This window comes from Carcharhinus amblyrhynchos, chromosome 7, assembly GCF_965287045.1.
Source record: "Carcharhinus amblyrhynchos chromosome 7, sCarAmb.v2.hapA, whole genome shotgun sequence".
NCBI classification, from domain to species: Eukaryota; Metazoa; Chordata; class Chondrichthyes; order Carcharhiniformes; family Carcharhinidae; genus Carcharhinus; species Carcharhinus amblyrhynchos.
The window spans coordinates 36,316,962-36,336,023 of record NC_137330.1 but is presented as its reverse complement, the minus strand read 5'-3'; the positions used below and the strand labels follow the sequence as shown (position 1 = coordinate 36,336,023).

The following is a 19,062-nucleotide window of genomic DNA, read 5'->3' as shown; positions in this document are numbered from 1 at the left end:
AAACCACACAAGTGAGCTGCTAAATAACAACAGTTTAAAATAACAGGAATTTATGTAAAGGCTGAAACAATTAGTTAAGGAGTTTGACTCAGTAAGGGTGAAGGACAGTGATATTATTCCAGCTAAGGTGATTTTTTTTTGGGGGGTGGGGTGCAACAACAATTTGCAGGTAGTGTTATTGCCACGTGTCTGCTGCCTTTTCTTCTACACAGGAAGTTGGAAGGTGCAATCAAAGGAGGCTGCAACACATCTACATAGAATCCCACTGTCCAGGCGGCCATTTGGCCCATCAAGCCTGCAGCAACAAAAGTCCCACCCAGACTTTGTCCCCGTAACTGCATATATTTACCCTGTTAATCCAACACTAAGGGGCAATTTAGCATAGCCAAAACCAGCACACCCAGAGGAAACCCAGTCTCCCAAGGCCAGAATTGAACCCAGGTCCCTGACACTGAAATGCAGCAGTGCTAACCATTGTGCTGCCCCATGTAGTACATAATTGCAACTGCACCAGCGGCAGAGGGAGTATATGACCAAGGTGGTGGATGGAATGCTGACCAAAACAGGCTGCTCTGTCCTGGATACCTGAGCTTGTGGCGCAAAATTTGCACTTATCCATAACACTCCTGACTTGATGTGGAGGTGCAGGCATTGGACTGGGGTGAGCATTGTAAGAAGGCTCACAACACCAGATTAAAGTCCAACGGGTTTATTTGGAATCACAAACTCTCTCAGGCAAAGGAAGGGCAATTCCCCGAAAGCTTGTGGTTCCAACTTTAACCTGATGTCAGGAGTAAGAAGTCTCACTTGTGCCTTGTAAATAGCAGACAGTCTTTTGGTAGGACAATGCTGATAAGGCTATCAATGCCATTGAATGTCATGGGGCAATGGTTAGTTTTTCTTAAATAAAAGCAAACAAACTGCTGATGCTGGGATCTGAAACAGAAAATCTCAGTAGGGCTGACAGCATCTTTAGCAAGAGAATAGAGGCAACGTTGAGTCTAGACGAGCCTTTATCAGAAATGTTCTGATGATGGGTCATCTGGACTTGAAACATTGGCTCTAATCTCTCACCACAGATGCTGTCAGACATGGTTAGATTCTCATGTTGGAGATGGTCATTGCCTGGAACTAACATGGCACTGTTTCCTGTCACTTTTCAACACGGGCAGAAATTTTGTCTAGGTTTTGCTGTATGCATGAAGACAGCTTCAATATCTATGTACTGAACACGATGTAATCAGGAAACATGTCAGAAAATTGCATTGCATTCAAAATCATGCAAGTTTTATTTATCTGCTAATTTCCTTTTCTGGTTTCTACTTTATCCTTCATTGTGTGTTCAGGTAAATTTATCCTGCAATTCAACTTTTCCAGGTCTCATATCATCACTCACTTTGATCTTGCACCATTATTTAAGTTCATTTATTACACCTCCCCTTTTGTTCTTCTACACACCCTTCTTTTGGTCAAAGCCAACTATATTTCCAATTTAAGGTTGCAGATCTGAAACATTAAAGGAGCAATTCTCCCTTCCCACTGCACTGATTTTTTTTTAAATGCAGTGGCCTGGGAATTTAGGTGGCATCAGATTAACATGATTCATGCTGGGCATCCAGCCCCAAGCACATCTCCCAGTGCAGGATTTGATTTGGATGATTTAAATGACATCAATTGGTCTCAGATTGAAGTCTCTGGGCCTACTAGCCTCTCTTTACACCTCTCTATCCCCAGCCAGTACTTCACTCCAGCAGGGATTACTATAGCTCCCCATTTGCAGGGAACTAGTGGCCCAACCGTGCTGGAATGAGGGGGTGCCAACTGGGGGCCCACAGAAGGTTGAGCAGCAGTGCCTTCTGCACTGCCCAAAGAGCACCATGGCACTGCCCACTGGGCATGGGGAAGTGCCAAGGGAGCAATCTGTGCAGTCAGGATTGGCAGAGGGGGCATTGTGGGGCTGGCAAATGGGCCGCCAGCAGAGAGGCCACTGTGCATGCACTAACAGATAGGTGCATGCCCACTCAGTGCTACACTGCCAGCTTCTGGGGAGGGAATAGGCCCTGCCCACACATTTTTTACATTCTTCTCTAAACTCCCACTGGAAAAAAAGTGATTTACTCCAGTTATGCAAATTTGATTTTTTTTTTTTTTTTACAGACTTGCCCCCTACTGCTTTACCAGATGCTGAAAGACCTGCTGGGTATTTCCAGCATTCACTCCTATTTTATCATTAAGGACACAGTAACAGGGTAAAAAAGTTACGTAAGCTCCAGAGAACTCTCCATCCCACCCTGACAAAGAGTACTAGTGCCAAGTCATTGACCAGTCAAGGCAAAGTGGATGCTTAGATACTATGGGAATTAAGGAATAGTGTGGGAAGGGGATGCATGATCTTTTTGAATGGGCGAGCTAGCTAGAAAGGCCAAATGTCTTACCATCTATTAAACCTCTGTCAAAGTGGAAAGCACCCACCTTCATTAGTTATCCTACTGAACGTCACTCTTTCCCACCCAATCAACCTAAATGTCCTGCTGCACACTAAAAACAGCCAGTGAAAGTTAGCAGTTTTGAATTTTATTCAGAAAGTGCATTCATTAAAATATGTACAGTTTTAAAACTAAAAATCAACAACACCTATTAAACAAACACCTTGCCTGCTGAAACCATTCTAATCCTTAATACCACTGCATAACCAAAATGTTCCTGTGCTATTAATAAGGCCTGCACCAAGTAGTTGATTGTTGTAAACTATGCAATTTTATAATTACATATCCGGAGGTAACGTGGAATCTTCCACCTAGCTCTCAAGCCATTGTGCAATTCACTAATTCTGAAATGTAGATCATACAGGTTAGTGATAAAGCCCACAGGACCACTAGCTCAAATGGGTTTTCCCCCCATCCACTTTGCATCAGCTGTATGCAAATCACCAAGTCCTTTCAAAAGTCCGCATCCAGGGTGAATGCATTGTCAGCTGTCTTAGCCATCACACCCATTCTCTGGTACTCTCCAACTCGCTTTTCAAAAAAGTTAGTCTTGCCTTCCAAAGAAATGTTCTCCATGAAGTCAAATGGATTTTCAGCTTTATAGATCTATAAAAAGGAAACAGAACTCATTAACTTGGTTCCTTCTCAGTGAATTTGACCCATGTAGATTTAACCTAGTTACAACATACCTTACTGAAACCCAGTTCCAACATCAAGCGGTCAGCTACAAACTCAATATAACGTTTCATTAAGGTGCAGTTCATCCCAATCAAGTTTACAGGCAAAGATTCGGTCAGAAATTCCTGGAAAAGAAAAACATCTAACACTTAAACCCTCACATCATTGCATCGTTCTACCAATTCTGTTCATCCTATAGTAAAATACACTTCATTCACGCTTCCAGAGTAGTCTCACAACACCAGGTTAAAGTCCAACAGGTTTATTTGGTATCCTTTTGGAGCACTGCTCCTTCATCAGGTGAGTGAGGGTGCTTCTAGAGGTACAAGTTACAGATTCAGAGAGGGTAGTGGAAGAGCAGGCAAACCATTTCAGAGCTGCCATTTTCAGAGAGGGTAGTGGAAAAGTGGACAAACTACTGTCTTCCAATGAATGGTTTGTTAACAGTTAGTCCAAGTGAAGACCAGCTGCATGTCAGGAGTTTTATGCACATGATAGTGCAGGTTCATTGATCTCCTGCCTGCAAGCTCTGTCCTGGCAGCTGCCTGCAGTTCAGAGTTGGTTCCAGTCTCCATATGGCACCAGGTGCCACTAGCCTCACCTATTCGAAAATTACAGCACATCAATGACATGGTGCTGGGATCCAGACTTAAGTAAAGTAGCAGGGCTAGGTGTTATAGGACTTGGTGTGTTTCAATAAAGAAATCATCATTTCAGAAAGTGTCAATTTCTACTTTCAGAAGGTCAAAAACAACAATTACCTGTTCAATTTCAACAGCATCCTGAATAACTGCCCGCACCTTCTCTTCTGATGGTTTGTGTACCAAGTGCTTAAACATCAGACATGCAAAGTCACAATGTAGACCCTGTAACATTAGAGGTGATTAAAAAAAAAATCAAATTGCAAGGTATTGAGAACTGAACACATACTACTGTGTAATGGTACATCATACAGCCACAATACAAAAATTGAGCTTAGTAGATTAGAAATGCCTCAAAAATATTCAACCATCTCAAACTGGGTGAATTTTTTTCCAAACACCAAATTGCAAGCATTAGCTGGTCAAAAGAAGCAGACATACTTAATTGAGCTGCAAAATCAGTCCGTCATGCAAGAAACAAAGATTCACCGATGACCAGCACTAAACAGGTCAGATTGGCAAATTCGCCATCCCTCCAGTCAAATAGCTGAAATAACTGGAGAAAAAAAAGCAGCCCAAAAATTTACCCCAGAGATGATGAAGCAGGAAGTACTGGCCAAAAGTGAGGAGTTCACAAATTGAAGACCAAAAGAAAAAAAGCACAGCAGCACCAGTGGAAGCAGCTCAAGAATGTGCTAATGGGAAACGATGACAACCAAATTATAGTCAAATCCAAAACACAAGACTTGAATGCACATGATGAACAACTAACTCAGTCATACCTCATCTCGGCTAATAAGTTCATTGGAGAACGTTAACCCAGGCATTAGACCACGTTTCTTCAACCAGAAAATAGCAGCAAAAGATCCAGAGAAAAAGATTCCTTCAACAGCAGCAAATGCAACGACTCGCTCACCTGGTGATTAAAATATCCAAATGTGATCAAACTATTACATAATGATCAAAGTAGTATATTCACCAAAAGCTTAGTAAATTATCCCAAAGTAATATACTTTCAACCATAAGGGACATATTCATAATAAAGCATTTGTTAAAATTAATTTGTCACCTTAGTGTACAAGGTTTGGAAGGGGCAAGCTCTAGGATGCCAAATCCAGTTTAAAAATTGATCAAGTCTGTACTAAACAGCTGATGGAGATGTTAATCAGCTCTTTGCATTTTACTATTGAAAGCAGTCAGAATAGAGACTTAGTTGCTCCTGGGTATAAAACGAAAAGGGGTAGTTCAATGGTAACTGTTAGCATTTAACAACATCCTGGCAAAATGCAAGGCCTAGATCATGCAGTGTAAATGCTGCATGTGGAGATTTCTATGTCACAACCATTACACAAATCTTCAACCAGCTCTGTTCCCTATTGAAGCAACAATGGGTCAGCACAGGCAAAACAAGATCAGCCAATGCCAGGGAGAACATACCCTTACTACAACAATACTTGCTATATTCAGGCTAGTTAGTGAGGTGAGTTAATATGGGTGAGTAGTTGATGGTCTAGGGAGGGGGTGATTGATGTGCTGTTACTGTGACTCTCAGTTCAGGTATCCAGACTGATCAGTTAGGCTAGGCATTAAACATTTTCAGAGGAAGCATGCAGGTGAATTCTGCACAAGGTCTCCACTTCAAATTGCATTGGAGACATTAGAGAAACCTGTGTAGCACAAACCATCACTGGTTTAAATTTGCTGGGGAAATTCAGCACATGCACACATCAGAACTTCCACAGGGCATTGACATCTCCCAACTTGTATGCCCTACAATTCACATACCACATTTTTAGACCAGTGTTATAAATTGTACCTTTTCTCTTAAAGCTTTTTCACTGGTAAGGTCAGCATTTGTTACCCACCCCCAAATGCCCTTGAATAGATGCTTGCGTGGCTACTGCTGACAGCAGTGAAGGGTCAACCACAATGCTACGAGTCTGGAGTCAAATGTCAGTCAGACCAGGTGAGGACAGTGAACTAGATGGGTCTTTCTAACAATCTATGATAGCTTGATGGTCATGATCACTGAGGCTAGCTTATATCCTAGATATATTAATAAATTCCACCATCTGCCTCAGTGAGATTTGAACACCTGTTCCTTGAACATTAGCCCGAGTCCCTGGCTTACTAGTCCAATGACATTAGTACTTATGGCTCACTCCTTGTAACCAATTTCAATTATAATGGTTAGTGTCTTTTGCCCAATTGTAGATGGCTGTCTGTAGTAAACATGCAATGGTGTTGAAAAGTGATGAACACAGCTTGATAAAAAAGCATCTATTTCTCTTCCACATTCAATACACTCTCACTGTGCTTACCAAATGTTGCTTGATGGTCACCAATCCAATGCAGTGCCCAGTCAGCCTTCTTTTTCACACAGGGCAAAGTTTCAATTGCATTGAACAGATACTCCCTAGGAAGAAACAATTGATTTTAAAATACTTAAATGAAAAAGAATAGTCTAAGCATCTTGAATCCCATGCAGAGAATCCAATTACCTCTCTTTAGGATCCTTAATATAAGTATCAATGAGGAGACTGTACATTTCTGAGTGAATGTTTTCCATAGCGATCTGGAATCCATAGAAACAACGAGCTTCTGTCACTTGCACTTCTTGACTGAAACGTTCCACCTGTTGATAAATAAAACGACAATATAATCACCAAAGCTAACAAAGATGCCCCTCTAGGAAACAAATTCCAGCCAAAAAAATTCTTACCAAGTTTTCATTAACAATGCCATCACTTGCTGCAAAGAATGCCAAGACATAAGAAATAAAGTGTTTCTCTTCAGACTTCAGGGAATCCCAGTGCTGGAGATCCTTTGATAGGTCAACCTGTAAGTATTATTTACATTCATTAGTCAAATTACACACAATTCATGAGTAAAGAACCTGTTTGCTATTCAGGGAGAAAGCCCCAATTACAAAAGTATGAGTATTAACGTAGTTTTTTATCTTCCAAGCACGAACACATTGGTAGCTGCAGAATTCTGAACACTCGGAGGTGGGAGCACAGAGGGAAAGGGAAACGCCATGCATTTATGAAGAGCTTGGGCTGGATTTTCCAGCTACACTCTCCTGTTCTGTCCCACCCACTACAATTCCTGTGGAGGGCAGGACAGGAAAATTCATCCCTTATCTGATTGAGACAATGAGCAGCGACCACCTGAGAGGGGCTACGTTAAGGGAGGATAGCAAACTCCAATATAGGAAATGTGTTGTGAAGAGGACATACACAGATGTTTAAATAGAATGGGCAAAAATCTGGCAGAGGCGAGTATAATGTGGGAAAAGTGGCAGGAAGAATTGAAGTATTACTTAAATGAGAATGGTTGCAGAATTGCAAGATGCAGAGGGATCTAGGTGGTTTACAGCATGAATCACAAAGTCAGTATGCAGGTACAGCAAGCAATTAACTCATGAAAGGTCTCAATTGCATAAAAATGAAGTTGTCCTACTGGATGCGAGTTTGTTGAAGGTGCTTCAGATTTATTAAATTGATACCTGGAACAAACAAGGAGCCTTATGAGAAAGGGTTGGACAGATTGGGCTTGCTTCCACTAAAGTTTAGAAGAATGAGGGTGACTTGATTGACGTACAAAAGATTCTGAATGGTCCTGACAAGATGGTGGTGGAAAGGATGTTTCTCATCTTGGGGATGTCAGTTTGAAAACTGGGGAGGGCAGGGGGTCATTCCTTTAGGATGGCGATGAGAATTTTCTCAGGTTATAAGAATTCAGAACTCTCTACCTCAGTAAATGTTGGAGATAACAGATCCCCTTGATCTTAAATGACAGAGTACTCAAGGAGCCAAATAGCCTACTTCTGAATTGATTCATTATCACATGTATTCACATAGCAAAAAGTATTGTTTCTTGCATTCTATACAGATAAAACATACCATTCAGAGAGAAGGAAACGAGAGTGCAGAATGTAGTGTTACTGCCATAGCTAGGGTGTAGGGAAAAGTCAACTTAATGCAAGGCAAGTCCATTCAAAAGTCTGACAGCAGTAAGGGAGAAGCTGTTCTTAACTCGGTTAGCATGTGATCTCAAACTTTTGTATTTTTCCCCCCGAAGAAGGCGGAAAAGAGGATGTCCGGTGCATGAGGTCCTTAATTACACTGGCTGTTTAGCCGTGGCAACAGGAAGTGTAGACTGAATCAATGGATGGGAGGCAGCTCCTGTATCATACATTTATGAGTACAAAGCAAGTTGATATAAAGTCAGAGATGCCAAAAGAGAGATATTTGGTGAAGACGATCACATCACCACCAATGGTTTAGGCAAGGCAATGGAAAGTATAGCCATACATGAAAAATTCATGTCATGGTGGAGAGGTGGCACCAGCTGTGAATTAAAATACTGGTGAATGTCTCATGATACTGATGCAACCACCCATATTCAGGTCATGGGTGGCATAGGGTTACTGCAGAAGGGCCGATGCAAAGCAATTCAAAGGTGGTCAGGAAGGCGAATGGGATGCTGGCCTTCATAGCGAGGGGGATTGAATATAAAAGTAGGGAGGTCTTGCTGTGGCTGTATAGGGCATTGGTGAGGCCGCAGCTGGAGTACTGTGTGCAGTTTTGGGCGCCGTACTTACGCAAGGATGTTTTGGCCTTGGAGGGAGCGCAGAGGTTTACTAGGCTGATGCCGGAGTTGAAGGGGTTGAGCTATGAGAGGCTGAATAAACTAGGCTTGTACTCGTTAGAGTTTAGAAGAATGAGGGGAGATCTCATTGAGACATATAAGATGATGAATGGGATGGATAGGATAGAGGTGGAGAGACTCTTCCCGCTCATAAAGGACAGTAGGACTAGGGGGCACAGTTTCAAGATAAAGTGGGGGGGGGGGCAGCAGCGGGGCGGTTTAGAACAGAGTTGAGGAAGAACTTCTTCACTCAAAGGGTGGTGAATCTCTGGAATTCTCTGCCTGTTGAAGTGGTGGAGGCTACCTCGCTAAATATTTTTAAGACGCGGGTTGATGGGTTTTTGATGAGAGGGGATTAAGGGTTATGGGGAGAGGGCAGGATGTGGAACTGAGCCACGACAGATCAGCCATGATCTTACTGAATGGCGGGGCAGGCTCAAAGGGCTAGATGGCCGACTCCTGCTCCTATTTCTTATGTTCTAAATCATTTCCCAGCAAATGCAACGGTAGCAGGCACATTAGCAACAGTTAAGAAGCGTCTGAGTGAGTACATGAATACTGAGGGATACAGACAGGCATCATGATTTGCACAGACTTGGAGGCCCAAAGGGCCTGTTCTTGTGTTGTTTTCTTTGGATGGGAAGGTCAGTGAGTGGGAGCATTAGGCAATTTCGGTTGGAAAGTAACCAAGTGGAAACAAATGAAGAGGTTTAACCAGACAACAGGGTCAGTAACTAACCCAATTATGTCCACAGTATATTCCAGACAGGATTAAAATGCATTTTATCCAACAGCCCGAGTTCCCAAATGAGCTTTTCGTTCTGTTCAAGTGGTTGGTGGGCATTGTGCAACAGGCATGAGGAAATTAAAAGCAAGGAGTTAGAGAGGACACCCCCTCCTAGTGGCCTGTTTGGGATAACATTGTAAGAAGTCTCACGACACCGGGTTAGAGTCCGAAAGCTTGTAAGATTACTATCAAATAAACTGGTTGGATTCTAACCTGGTGTTATGAGACTTCTTACTGTGTTTACCCCAGTCCAACGCCGGCATCTCTATATCATGGGATAATTTTGCCAGAGGATTTACAGAGGGGCCACTTTAAACTTTAATTCAGGGCACTCTGTAAAGGGGAGTTCATGAAATGGAATAGACACCAAAATTGATTAAATAATCGCTGTTTGTCGGAATGGAGATTTTATAAAGTAAGAATCTACCTCTTCTGCGGTCCAAAAGGAAGCTTCTGCTTTCTTATACATCCGCCAGATGTCGTGGTACTGAATAGGAAAGATAACAAAACGGCGCGGATTTTCCCTCAACAAAGGCTCATCGGCCAACTTCGAGGAACGATCCAACTTTTCAGATTTCACCTGCGAACAAAAATTTAAAAGCTTACCAATTTACAAGAAAGTTACAAAATGCTGCTTTATTTCTTATTCACATTTGGCGCCATTCACTTCATCCCAACAAAGTGATCTCGCGTTTAAAGCATCCATGTTAAATTGTTATTAAGAAATGTATAATGGTCAAAATAATGAAAGCTATCATCCCTCAGGAAAGTGAAAGGAATTCCTTGCAGTAAGCCTGGGGTGGAGGAGATAGGGAAGCCAGGATATAGTTATTTGGCGCCAGAATATAACTGGCGCACTAGTTGAGGGGGGCAGGGAAAGAGAAGAGGAGGGTAGATTTTTTGTTTTAAGCTTCGCGTTAAAACTTCTGCACTAAAATACCTTCACATCGGCTTCCACGAAGATCTTGCGAGCGGTTTTGCTGGCCAGGATTCGAGTGCTATTCAAAGAAGGCGGCTGCAGAGGGAGGGAAAAAAAGGTACAGTTAACGCCACTGAGTTTAAAGGATTTTCTGCAACAACAAAAAAGCTTAACCTCCCGCCTTCACTCACCGTGTTCTCCTTCAGAGAGAGCTTGCTGATGGGTGCAGAGATGATATTCTCATTCCTGACTGCGAAAGGTGTGCGGACTGACATCTTTTTGATAACTGTGGTCGGATTGACTGGGTTTTTAAAGTACAAAATCAGAGGAACTAGCTGGTTAGCCAATGAGATTGACTTTTAAGACTAAATAAAGGTTTAAATGACACTAATCTACAGGAGTGTGAGATGACCTGCTGTGCTGTAGAACTGGATTCCTGCCTGGCTTTGTGTATGTGTGCTGTAGCGCCTGGATTTTCCTGCCTGGGTCCGTGTATCTATCTCCCTGTGCTGTAGAGCCTGGATTTTCTTGCCTGAGACAGTGTATCTCCCTGTGTTGTAGCGCCTGGATTTTACTCCCTGGGTCCGTGTATCTCCCTGTGCTGTCGCGCCTAGATTTTCTTGCCTGAGACCGTGTATCTCCCTGTATTGCAGCGCCTAGATTTTCCTCCCTGGGTCTGTATATCTCCCTCTACACCGCTCTCCCGCCTGTTTACCTCTCAAATACTTTTCAGAATTTGGCGCGGAATCTCGTCCGCCAATCGGCAGCGAAGGGGACCGCCCCGATTGTGATGTACTCGGCACCCGCCGGCCAATCAGCGGGTCTGCCGACCTTCGGCGGCAATTCCGATTTCCCGCTGGGGACGGTTTGAGCGCGGAGAGAGCCCTGCACGCACGGCAAACCCGGGCAAGTGGGAAAATAAAACTCATCTTACCACTGCAAAACTTTACCCACCCAGCCAGCCAGAAAAAAACTGTGTTCAAGGTTTCAGGATCTTCACATCCTAATGAATACAAGAGTTTATTTTCAAACGGGCATTAACCGTCCTTTTAAAAAAACTTGCAAAGTCATTGCTCAACGATTTCAAATAGAATTAACGCCTCCGATTTTTTTTGAAATGGGTACTTTCCAAAGTTCCCGTCAAAAGTTTGCAAAGTCATTACCGCATTACTCAATGCTTTTAAATAAAGTGAACGCCTCCGATTTTTACAGCAAGTACCGCGACTTTTAATTGAAATATTATTAAATGTTGTTCGTTACCGCGATTACATTTTTCTAAGAGTTTCAAATTAAGAAACGGAAATCGCTATGCAAACTTGAAGAAGTTGTAAGGTTAAATATTAATGATTAAAGGAACAGTAACGGACTTTATAAGGTCGATACAGGTTTAACCGGAGCGTTTACCGATTTTCTTCAGATGAGTTTTAATCCCGTGGTTTAGTGTACAGGTTTAAATTGTATCAATCTATTCGTTCACAACCTGGGACAAAATACTGACTGTTAAAACGTTTAACGTATGAATATTTTTAGTGCAATAATAGAGGGAATAGTCCATCATCCATATTGTAATACGCTTCTTTCCATATCAATATACAACTAATTACATTTAAAAACGCGTGCAGAAATTATTATTTACTTTCTTTCAACCAGCAAAATAAACCTGAAATTTACAAAAAACCAAAGTCTAACAATCCGCGCTAAAAGTAAGACCATAGCGTTTCTCAGCACCATCTAGTGACCAAAGCACCAAAAGTCAACGTTAAATTCTGCTTTGTCATTGCAGAAATCAGTGAGCTGAGAATAGGAAATTGCGGATGGTCACGGAGAAGAGCCTGGTCACGTTGCAAATTTTAACTTCAAAGGACACAAAGTGCCGTCAACATCATTGGCAGAGTGAAAAGCCAGCATTGGAGACAGCTTTGCTCGCTAACACACACAGAATGGCAAGCTGGAGCTGCCTCTCATCTGTTTACCCTCACCATTATAGGTCAATCCTCCTTTTTCCCCCCGGGAGTATTTATTAAAAATACTCAGGCCTTGCAACTACATTGATGGAGGGATCCATCACTTGCTTTTATCCTTCCAGCTCAGGAAACAGCACCTTGGGCAAATTAGATTTGAGAGGTTTACACTTAGTTGATTTTTCTTCAACCAACATGATATTTAACAACCACAGACTAGCAACAATCTTCACTGCCGTAACGTGAATTTATAGCGTAAGTGAACGGAAGAGGTGTGAACGGAAAAGAGTAGCCTGGGGGAAAAAAAACGGCTCAGCTGAAGGCAAGCCTATGTCTTAGCTCTGCTGGAAGCCAGGAGCAGACCCAGCCTTTAAGAGGAAAATGTGTACCCGTAATTGAAGAAGAGTCACCACAACATAAGTAATTGTGGAGGACTTCCCTACTAACATATAACGGCATCATCTCAATATAAGCTGCAGCTGGGCTTTTCCAAGTTCCCAACACCAGTATCAACATCTTTCAGGCTCTCCTGTCTGTCACCCTGGACCAGTTGGAGACCAAATAGATAGAAACCTCTTTCAGGTCATGAATTCCTACAGTCTATTCTTCCACAAATCTGCAGCCCAGTAGCAGAAGCTGCTATAGAATGGGATTGGAACATGTTGCCCTCTCCACCAAGGTGACAACGTGTCTGCTCCATTGCCACCCCCTCAACCAACTCCCCCCAGTATCATAAACATCAGTCGACTCACTTCCTCAGCATCCATTAATTTGCAGCTCAGCATGAGCTCCTCTGAGGATCGGAAGAATCCTTTTTCCAGCTGCAGCAGCACCACCTCCCACATTAAGGAATCTTTGTATTGGAGCACTAGGGTGCTGTGCAATATCAGATGAATGGTAATGCTGATCTTTATTTATTAAAGAGCGGTAGGACTGGGAACACAGTAAGAAGTCTCACAACACAAGGTTAAAGTCTAACAGGTTTATTTGGTAGCAAAAGCCACTAGCTTTTGGAGCGCTGGCTGCCCCTTCATCAGGTGAGTGGGAGTTCTAATCACAAACAGGGCATATAAAGACACAAGCTGAATTTACAGAATATCTCAGTGGGTTCATGATCTGTAGCCCTTTCAGTATCTTGTCTGCTTTCTTGCATCTTTGTAGAAACTTGATGTCTGTGTCGATATGCGCAATCTTCTTGGAGATCCTCCCCACTTGGAGCCGGCAGTTTGTGGTGTCAGTGGTAGTCATGATGTGGAGATACCAGCATCGGACTGGGTTAAACAGAGTAAGCAGTCTCACAATACCAGGTTAAAGTCCAACAGGTTTATTTGGTAGCAAAAGTCACTAGTTTCAGAGCACTGACTGCCCCTTCGTCAGGTGAGTGGGAGTTCTAATCACAAACAGGCATATAAAGACACAAACTCAATTTACAAAATAATGGTTGGAATGCGAGTGTTTACAGGTCTTTCCCTAACAGCACTGTGGGTGTACACAACATGGACTGCAGCTGTACAAGAAGGCAGCTCATCAGCACCTTCTCAAGAGCAATTAGGGATAGGCAATAAATGCTGGCTTAGCCAACAATGTCCACATCTCATGAATGAATAGATAACTTTTTAAAAAAACCCTGTTGCTGGCGGGAAGGTGCCAGAGGCAAACAAATTCAGGCTACAGTGACCTAAACTGACAGAATTACTGCAGTGCCAACTTTTTGCTATGGGTAGCAGGTCTTGTTGCAAGTGGCAAGATCACTTTGGTAGTCTCCCTGAGGCAGCACAACCTCCCTATACATTGTTCCTCAGAGAATTGCAGAGAGGTAGTCCTGAACCTCAAGTATTTGTTGTGAGAAGAAGGATTCCTATGAGCTTGTCTCCTTCTAACTGGTCCACCTGCAGTTGCAAACCTCGTCTTCTTCCCCTAGCTGGAGCCCAACTGCCAGAAGGATCCCCATGCAATGAAGGAAGTGCATCAATTTAAGGATGTTAAGAATTCAGAAAGTTGTGCAGCCAGTGATTTTAAAGTTGTTTCACTAGCTAAACTTTGATAATTTTGCAGCAAAATATCTCTCTAGCAGTTGCAACATTTTTGCATGAGAATTGGTGAGTATTGCTTTAAGTAGCATCTCCCACCCTGTTCTGTGCATGGTTTGTTAACAAAGTTGTGCTGACAGCATGGAACTGATTGACGTACAAGTGACATCAAAGTCAGTTAACCCCTATTAATGAATACTTCATCTTTAAATAAAGTCTTACATTCTTAAGTAACTGATGCATGGTGGTTAAATCAGATATTTGGAAGACAATCATGTGAGCAAGAAATGGCAGAACTTCAAGCTGTTATGTTTGCTATAAATAAGCATCAGCCTACAGCCAGAATATCTGCAAAAATCTGTCTCTGCAGATGTGTTTTATCAATCATGACTTGCAACAGCAAATCTACAAAGTGATTAGTTGTCTAAAACAAAAATCATTGAAATCCTGCAAAAGAACTTCATTTACTTTAAGGTGCTTTGGACATCCTGAGGCTGTGAAATACAAATATATAAACATTAGGTTTTTTGTCCTTTTCAGTGAAGTGAAAGGTCAATGCCTTCCCTAGGTGAAACCAGCTGCTGTGGGATAGACCAAGGATTAAATCAAGAACCTTCTGATAGCCTAGTTCTACACATGCTTTGCCTTTTCCCAAAAGATATATTTACTAATGATCCCACTATGAGAGTTTGTTTGGCATAGCAGCAAGATTATTTTCAGCAGTCATACAGTCATCCTTGCAGAGAAGAATGAAGTAAAGTCCAGGTAATTGGAGCTGTCAAAATCTGGATATCTGATGCCATCTTAAACAAGTGGAAATCTGCTATTGAGCACATGACAACACATTTTCAAAAGGCTCTCAATAAATCTCAAAAGTTGTATTGTGAATTGGTATTCATTCCTCAGCCTTGTCTCTTATTCTTTTTATTCTAGGTGCTGGAGCATCTGCCATGTAGCTTATTTAGGGAAAAAAAACAAAAGCATGCGTTTATATGGTCAAATTAGATCTTTGGTTTGTTTCTCAAGGTATCCAGAAACAAGGAGGTAATGTCAAACATGTACATGGTTCTTATTGAGTTGTACTTAGGAATATTGTGTGCAGTTTGGTAAATACTTATTATGAAAAGGATATTAAATCAGTGGAAATGGTGCAGCATAGATTCAAAGTTACCAAGGAGAGACTTGAGAATTTAGAATAGTTCCACGAGGAAGTTAAAAGATGACCAGACAAAAGTTGAACAACTATAAAGAGGTCATGATAGATTAGAAAAATCCCATTACACGTTGTGAAATTCTCTGTTACAACTGAGGTTGAAGCAGCGCCCAGACATTTTAAAACGTATTAGCTGCATGACAAAGAGAAATATTAGTGAGTATGGGGAGTGCATTGTTGTTTTTGAATCAGCCCATGGCCTCGTACCTCCCTACCTCTGTAACCCACTCTAGCACTGCATCCCTTCAAGATCTCATGTGCCTGAGTGTCAAATTTTAATTTGATAACATTCCTGTCAAGTGCCTTGGATATTTTACTACATTATGTCAATTCAAGATGTTGTTGCAGTAGGAGAGTAGGATTAGACTAGGTGGATTAAGGGGGAAGAAAAAAACACTGAAGCAAGCGGTGGGCTGAATGATGAGTTCCTGTGGTGAATTGTACTGTGACTGAAACATCAGAAATATATTTGCTGCTACTTCGGCCACAAAAGTCACAGATGCAACAGAAACATCTCTCATGAAACCTCTCATAGATGTATTATTGGGATCCAAACTCCAAGATGCAGCCATGGTCAATTTCAATTCATTTGAAGAATAATTATAGATAACCATAATAGGATGTTCTGAGAGTCCATAGTTCCCATTCCATTTTGGTCAGACCAGATCATTGGCAAGGGTGATATGGTGTTATCAATATTGGCAATGTGAAATAGCACACTAAAAAAATCAAGCATATTGTGATCACACTAACCTGCATGAGTGATCAAAAACACTGCTCCATAGGGCAATAAGTCCATGGGATACATTAATGCATATGTGGCAGAATCAATCAAATGTAGGTAACAAGTCCCGTCTGTTTCTTGATAAGTGAGTGAAGCTAACCATTACAGCTGCTTCTTGAATTAAGGGTCAATTCAAGGAAGACAGGCAAAACCTTCCTCAGAAAACACTCAACAACTAGTATTAATTTTTCAATGAGTTCAGAATATTGACTATCATGTCAAATGTGATTTTGACAGTATTTGGAATCACTTCAGCAGTATATATGTCGGGGGGGAGCAGGGGGTATCAATTATTATTCTGTCTCCTTGGTAATTTGTTAATAGTTCCTTCCCCTGTTTCTAAAAAGAAGAGTTAGTAAACTGATCATCTTAACTGTAAGACTTACTAGCTGATTGTAATTGATTAGTGAATGAATATCAGGACTCATTGCAAGACAACAAACTAATCAGGAGGACCAGATAATGATAAAAGATACAAGAGCAAACGTCAAATGATTTCAACCCTAGTATAATTTAAATTGAATTTGCTCCTGTTTCGATCCTGAATGCATTCTTTGTGTCAGTTTTCCCTAGTGTGGATGATGCTGAGCTGGTAGTTATTTAAATTGAACATGTAAATTGGATGTGACCATTTCCTTAATAGAATTACAGCCCTCGCTGCAGATAAGGCAGTTGTCCTAATGGTGGTCACTCTGGGACCCTCAGAGAAATGCTATTGACTCAGATCATGAAATCATAATCGTACAGCATACAGCCGCAAGAAACTACAAAGGGTCATGAATGAAGCCCAGTCCATCACGCAAATCAGCCTCTCATCCATTGACGCTGCCTGCACTTCCCGCTGCTGTGGAAAAGCAGCTAGAATAATTAAGGACCTCACGTATCCCAGGCGTACTCTCTTCCACCTTCTTCCATCGGGTAAAAGATACAAAAGTCTGAGGACACAGACCAACCAACTCAAGAACAGCTTATTCCCTGCTGTATTAAGACTTTTGAATGGACTTACCTTGCATTAAATTGATCTTTCTCTAGACCCTAGCTATAACTATAACACCACATTCTGCATCTGTCCTTTTCTTCTTAATGACCAGTATGTTTTGTCAGTATAGCATGCAAGAAACAATACTTTTCACTAATACGTGTGACAATAAATCAATACCAGATTTTGTATTCATGTCAGCTTTGATAAAGTTATCTGATTAATTTTTTCCCATTTCTCTGTTAATTTCTCCTATGTAAATGAGTATCCAATCACCTGTTAAATGCTATTAATGAATCAGTTTCTAACACCTTTCAGGTAGTGTATTCCAAACAATAATCACTCACTGCATCAAAATCTCCTCCTTCCCTCTGGGCCTTTTGCCAAATGCTTTAAATCTGGTTACTGATTCTTCTGTGTGTAGATCTTTAGTTGATTTTTTGAGGTCTGGCAGGTACACGAAAGAGATCCACATGGTGCCTATATTTAAAAAGGGATGCAAATTAGAATCAGAAAATTATGGTCTCATTAATTATAGGCAAGTTGCTAGAGGGGATAATTAGAGACATCTTTTGTCGTTAGGTCTCATCAGGGACATCTTTTTGTGTCCAACCAAATAAACAAAATCAAAGGGGATAATTAGGGATGCATTGTAGGAACATTGTGAAAGAACAGGTGCGATTAAAGATTATCAGCAAGGGTTTTGGAAAAGGTGATCCGATCTCATCTACTCGATTGATTTTGTAGGTGAAACAAAGTTGACTGTTGAGGAGAACGCCACCACCCCCCTCATCTCCATCCCTGCCCCCAGTTAGTGTTGTCTATGTGAACTTATAAAAGGCTGCTGATGGATGTCGATTATGGCATTTTTCATTTTCCAAAACTACCTCCTTGAGGCCTCTAGTTGTGAAATTATCAATCAGTGTCAAAATGGGACCAGTTTCATCTTGTGGATTCAACCTGAGAGACACAAATCATTACTTTCCATTCAAGGAAGGAAAAAAATTGTCAGGAATGCAATTATTCATTTAATTTTTCTCTTCAAGAAAAATGTTAAGAATGTGAGATAAGGATATTAAGAGATATGGAAACGTGGCAGCTATATTGTTTTGATCCAATTGAGTGACAGAGTAGGCGCAAGAGATTAAATGACCGGCTCCTGTGAGGTTGTTAATATACGCGACAATAGAAAGTGGTGCTAGCTGCAGCTAACAAAACTTGCTAAATTTAAAAATTTTCTTTTTCTTAATACAACTTTTTGTGCAAACAAGGTAACTCATAGATCAATTTACAAAATTTCTGTCTGACAGTAAGCAAAATTACTTGCAATATTTACTGAGAACATCAAACCACTGCTGCAGGAGTTTCTTGTAACCCACTGAATGCTCCTTATGAATCCAAATACCTGTACAAACCTCTGCAGAGGCAATCTGAGGTGTAAGGCAACACAAAATAGTATTGAAGAGATACAAGAGCTCTGAACATTGATTCTATGGTATTTAAATCAGCATCCAGACCAGTCAAAGACTCATTACTAGTCTTTACAGACACAAAACTAAGTCACCATCCTGCCATCAGCAATGTTTATTAGTGGGTGCTATTGTTGGAACGTGGCACAACTTGATGGATTGTCCAAAGTGATAAATCACATTCTCCCTTGTATTGTTGCCAGGCTTTTTACATAGGCTGATGTGCCAAACTGAAGAAACTGTGGACAGGATAACAGACTGAATTAATACCAGCCAAATCATTCCTCCAAACTAATAAAAATCAAATTTGAGAAGTGTGGTGTTGGGCTGTGAGGCATTTCTATTGCAGTTTCTCAGTCACTAAGTGCTGAAGATGCACTTTCAAGAACTGTGTATATAGAGAACAAACAAATTTGTGGCATGCAGTTGATTCCGGTCTAATATTCCTCATATATGGGACAT

At 41.4% G+C, this 19,062-nt stretch overlaps 1 protein-coding gene and 1 long non-coding RNA gene across 2 annotated transcripts; both read right to left on the bottom strand.

The window, feature by feature from the left end:
* Positions 1 to 2,268: 2,268 nt before the first annotated feature.
* On the bottom strand, positions 2,269 to 11,621 carry rrm2 (ribonucleotide reductase M2 polypeptide). Its single transcript, XM_080192148.1, has 10 exons — positions 10,356 to 11,621; positions 10,186 to 10,260; positions 9,673 to 9,825; positions 6,528 to 6,644; positions 6,307 to 6,440; positions 6,127 to 6,221; positions 4,588 to 4,721; positions 3,926 to 4,030; positions 3,176 to 3,289; positions 2,269 to 3,092 (listed from the first exon to the last, which is right to left on the bottom strand). Exons 1-10 carry the CDS (start codon positions 10,437 to 10,439, stop codon positions 2,940 to 2,942), a joined length of 1,164 nt encoding a protein of 387 aa, XP_080048274.1. The 5' UTR covers positions 10,440 to 11,621; the 3' UTR covers positions 2,269 to 2,939.
* Positions 11,622 to 12,351: 730 nt separating this feature from the next.
* Positions 12,352 to 17,607, bottom strand: LOC145344880 (uncharacterized). The gene is made up of 3 exons (XR_013886999.1): positions 17,479 to 17,607; positions 14,624 to 14,649; positions 12,352 to 13,515 (listed from the first exon to the last, which is right to left on the bottom strand). It is a non-coding gene; the product is annotated as an uncharacterized LOC145344880 (long non-coding RNA).
* Between the last annotated feature and the right edge of the window lie 1,455 nt (positions 17,608 to 19,062).

What these genes read in the sequence shown, in the direction of transcription:
- rrm2 (XM_080192148.1), bottom strand. Translation starts at nt 10,439, where the DNA reads ATGTCAGTCCGCACACCTTTCGCAGTCAGGAATGAGAATATCATCTCT. An exon ending in TCTCTCTGAAGGAGAACACG is followed by an intron (nt 10,261 to 10,355) that starts GTGAGTGAAGGC and finishes CTCCCTCTGCAG; the next exon opens with CCGCCTTCTTTGAATAGCAC. An exon ending in AACTTATTAGCCGAGATGAG is followed by an intron (nt 4,031 to 4,587) that starts GTATGACTGAGT and finishes CTAATGTTACAG; the next exon opens with GGTCTACATTGTGACTTTGC.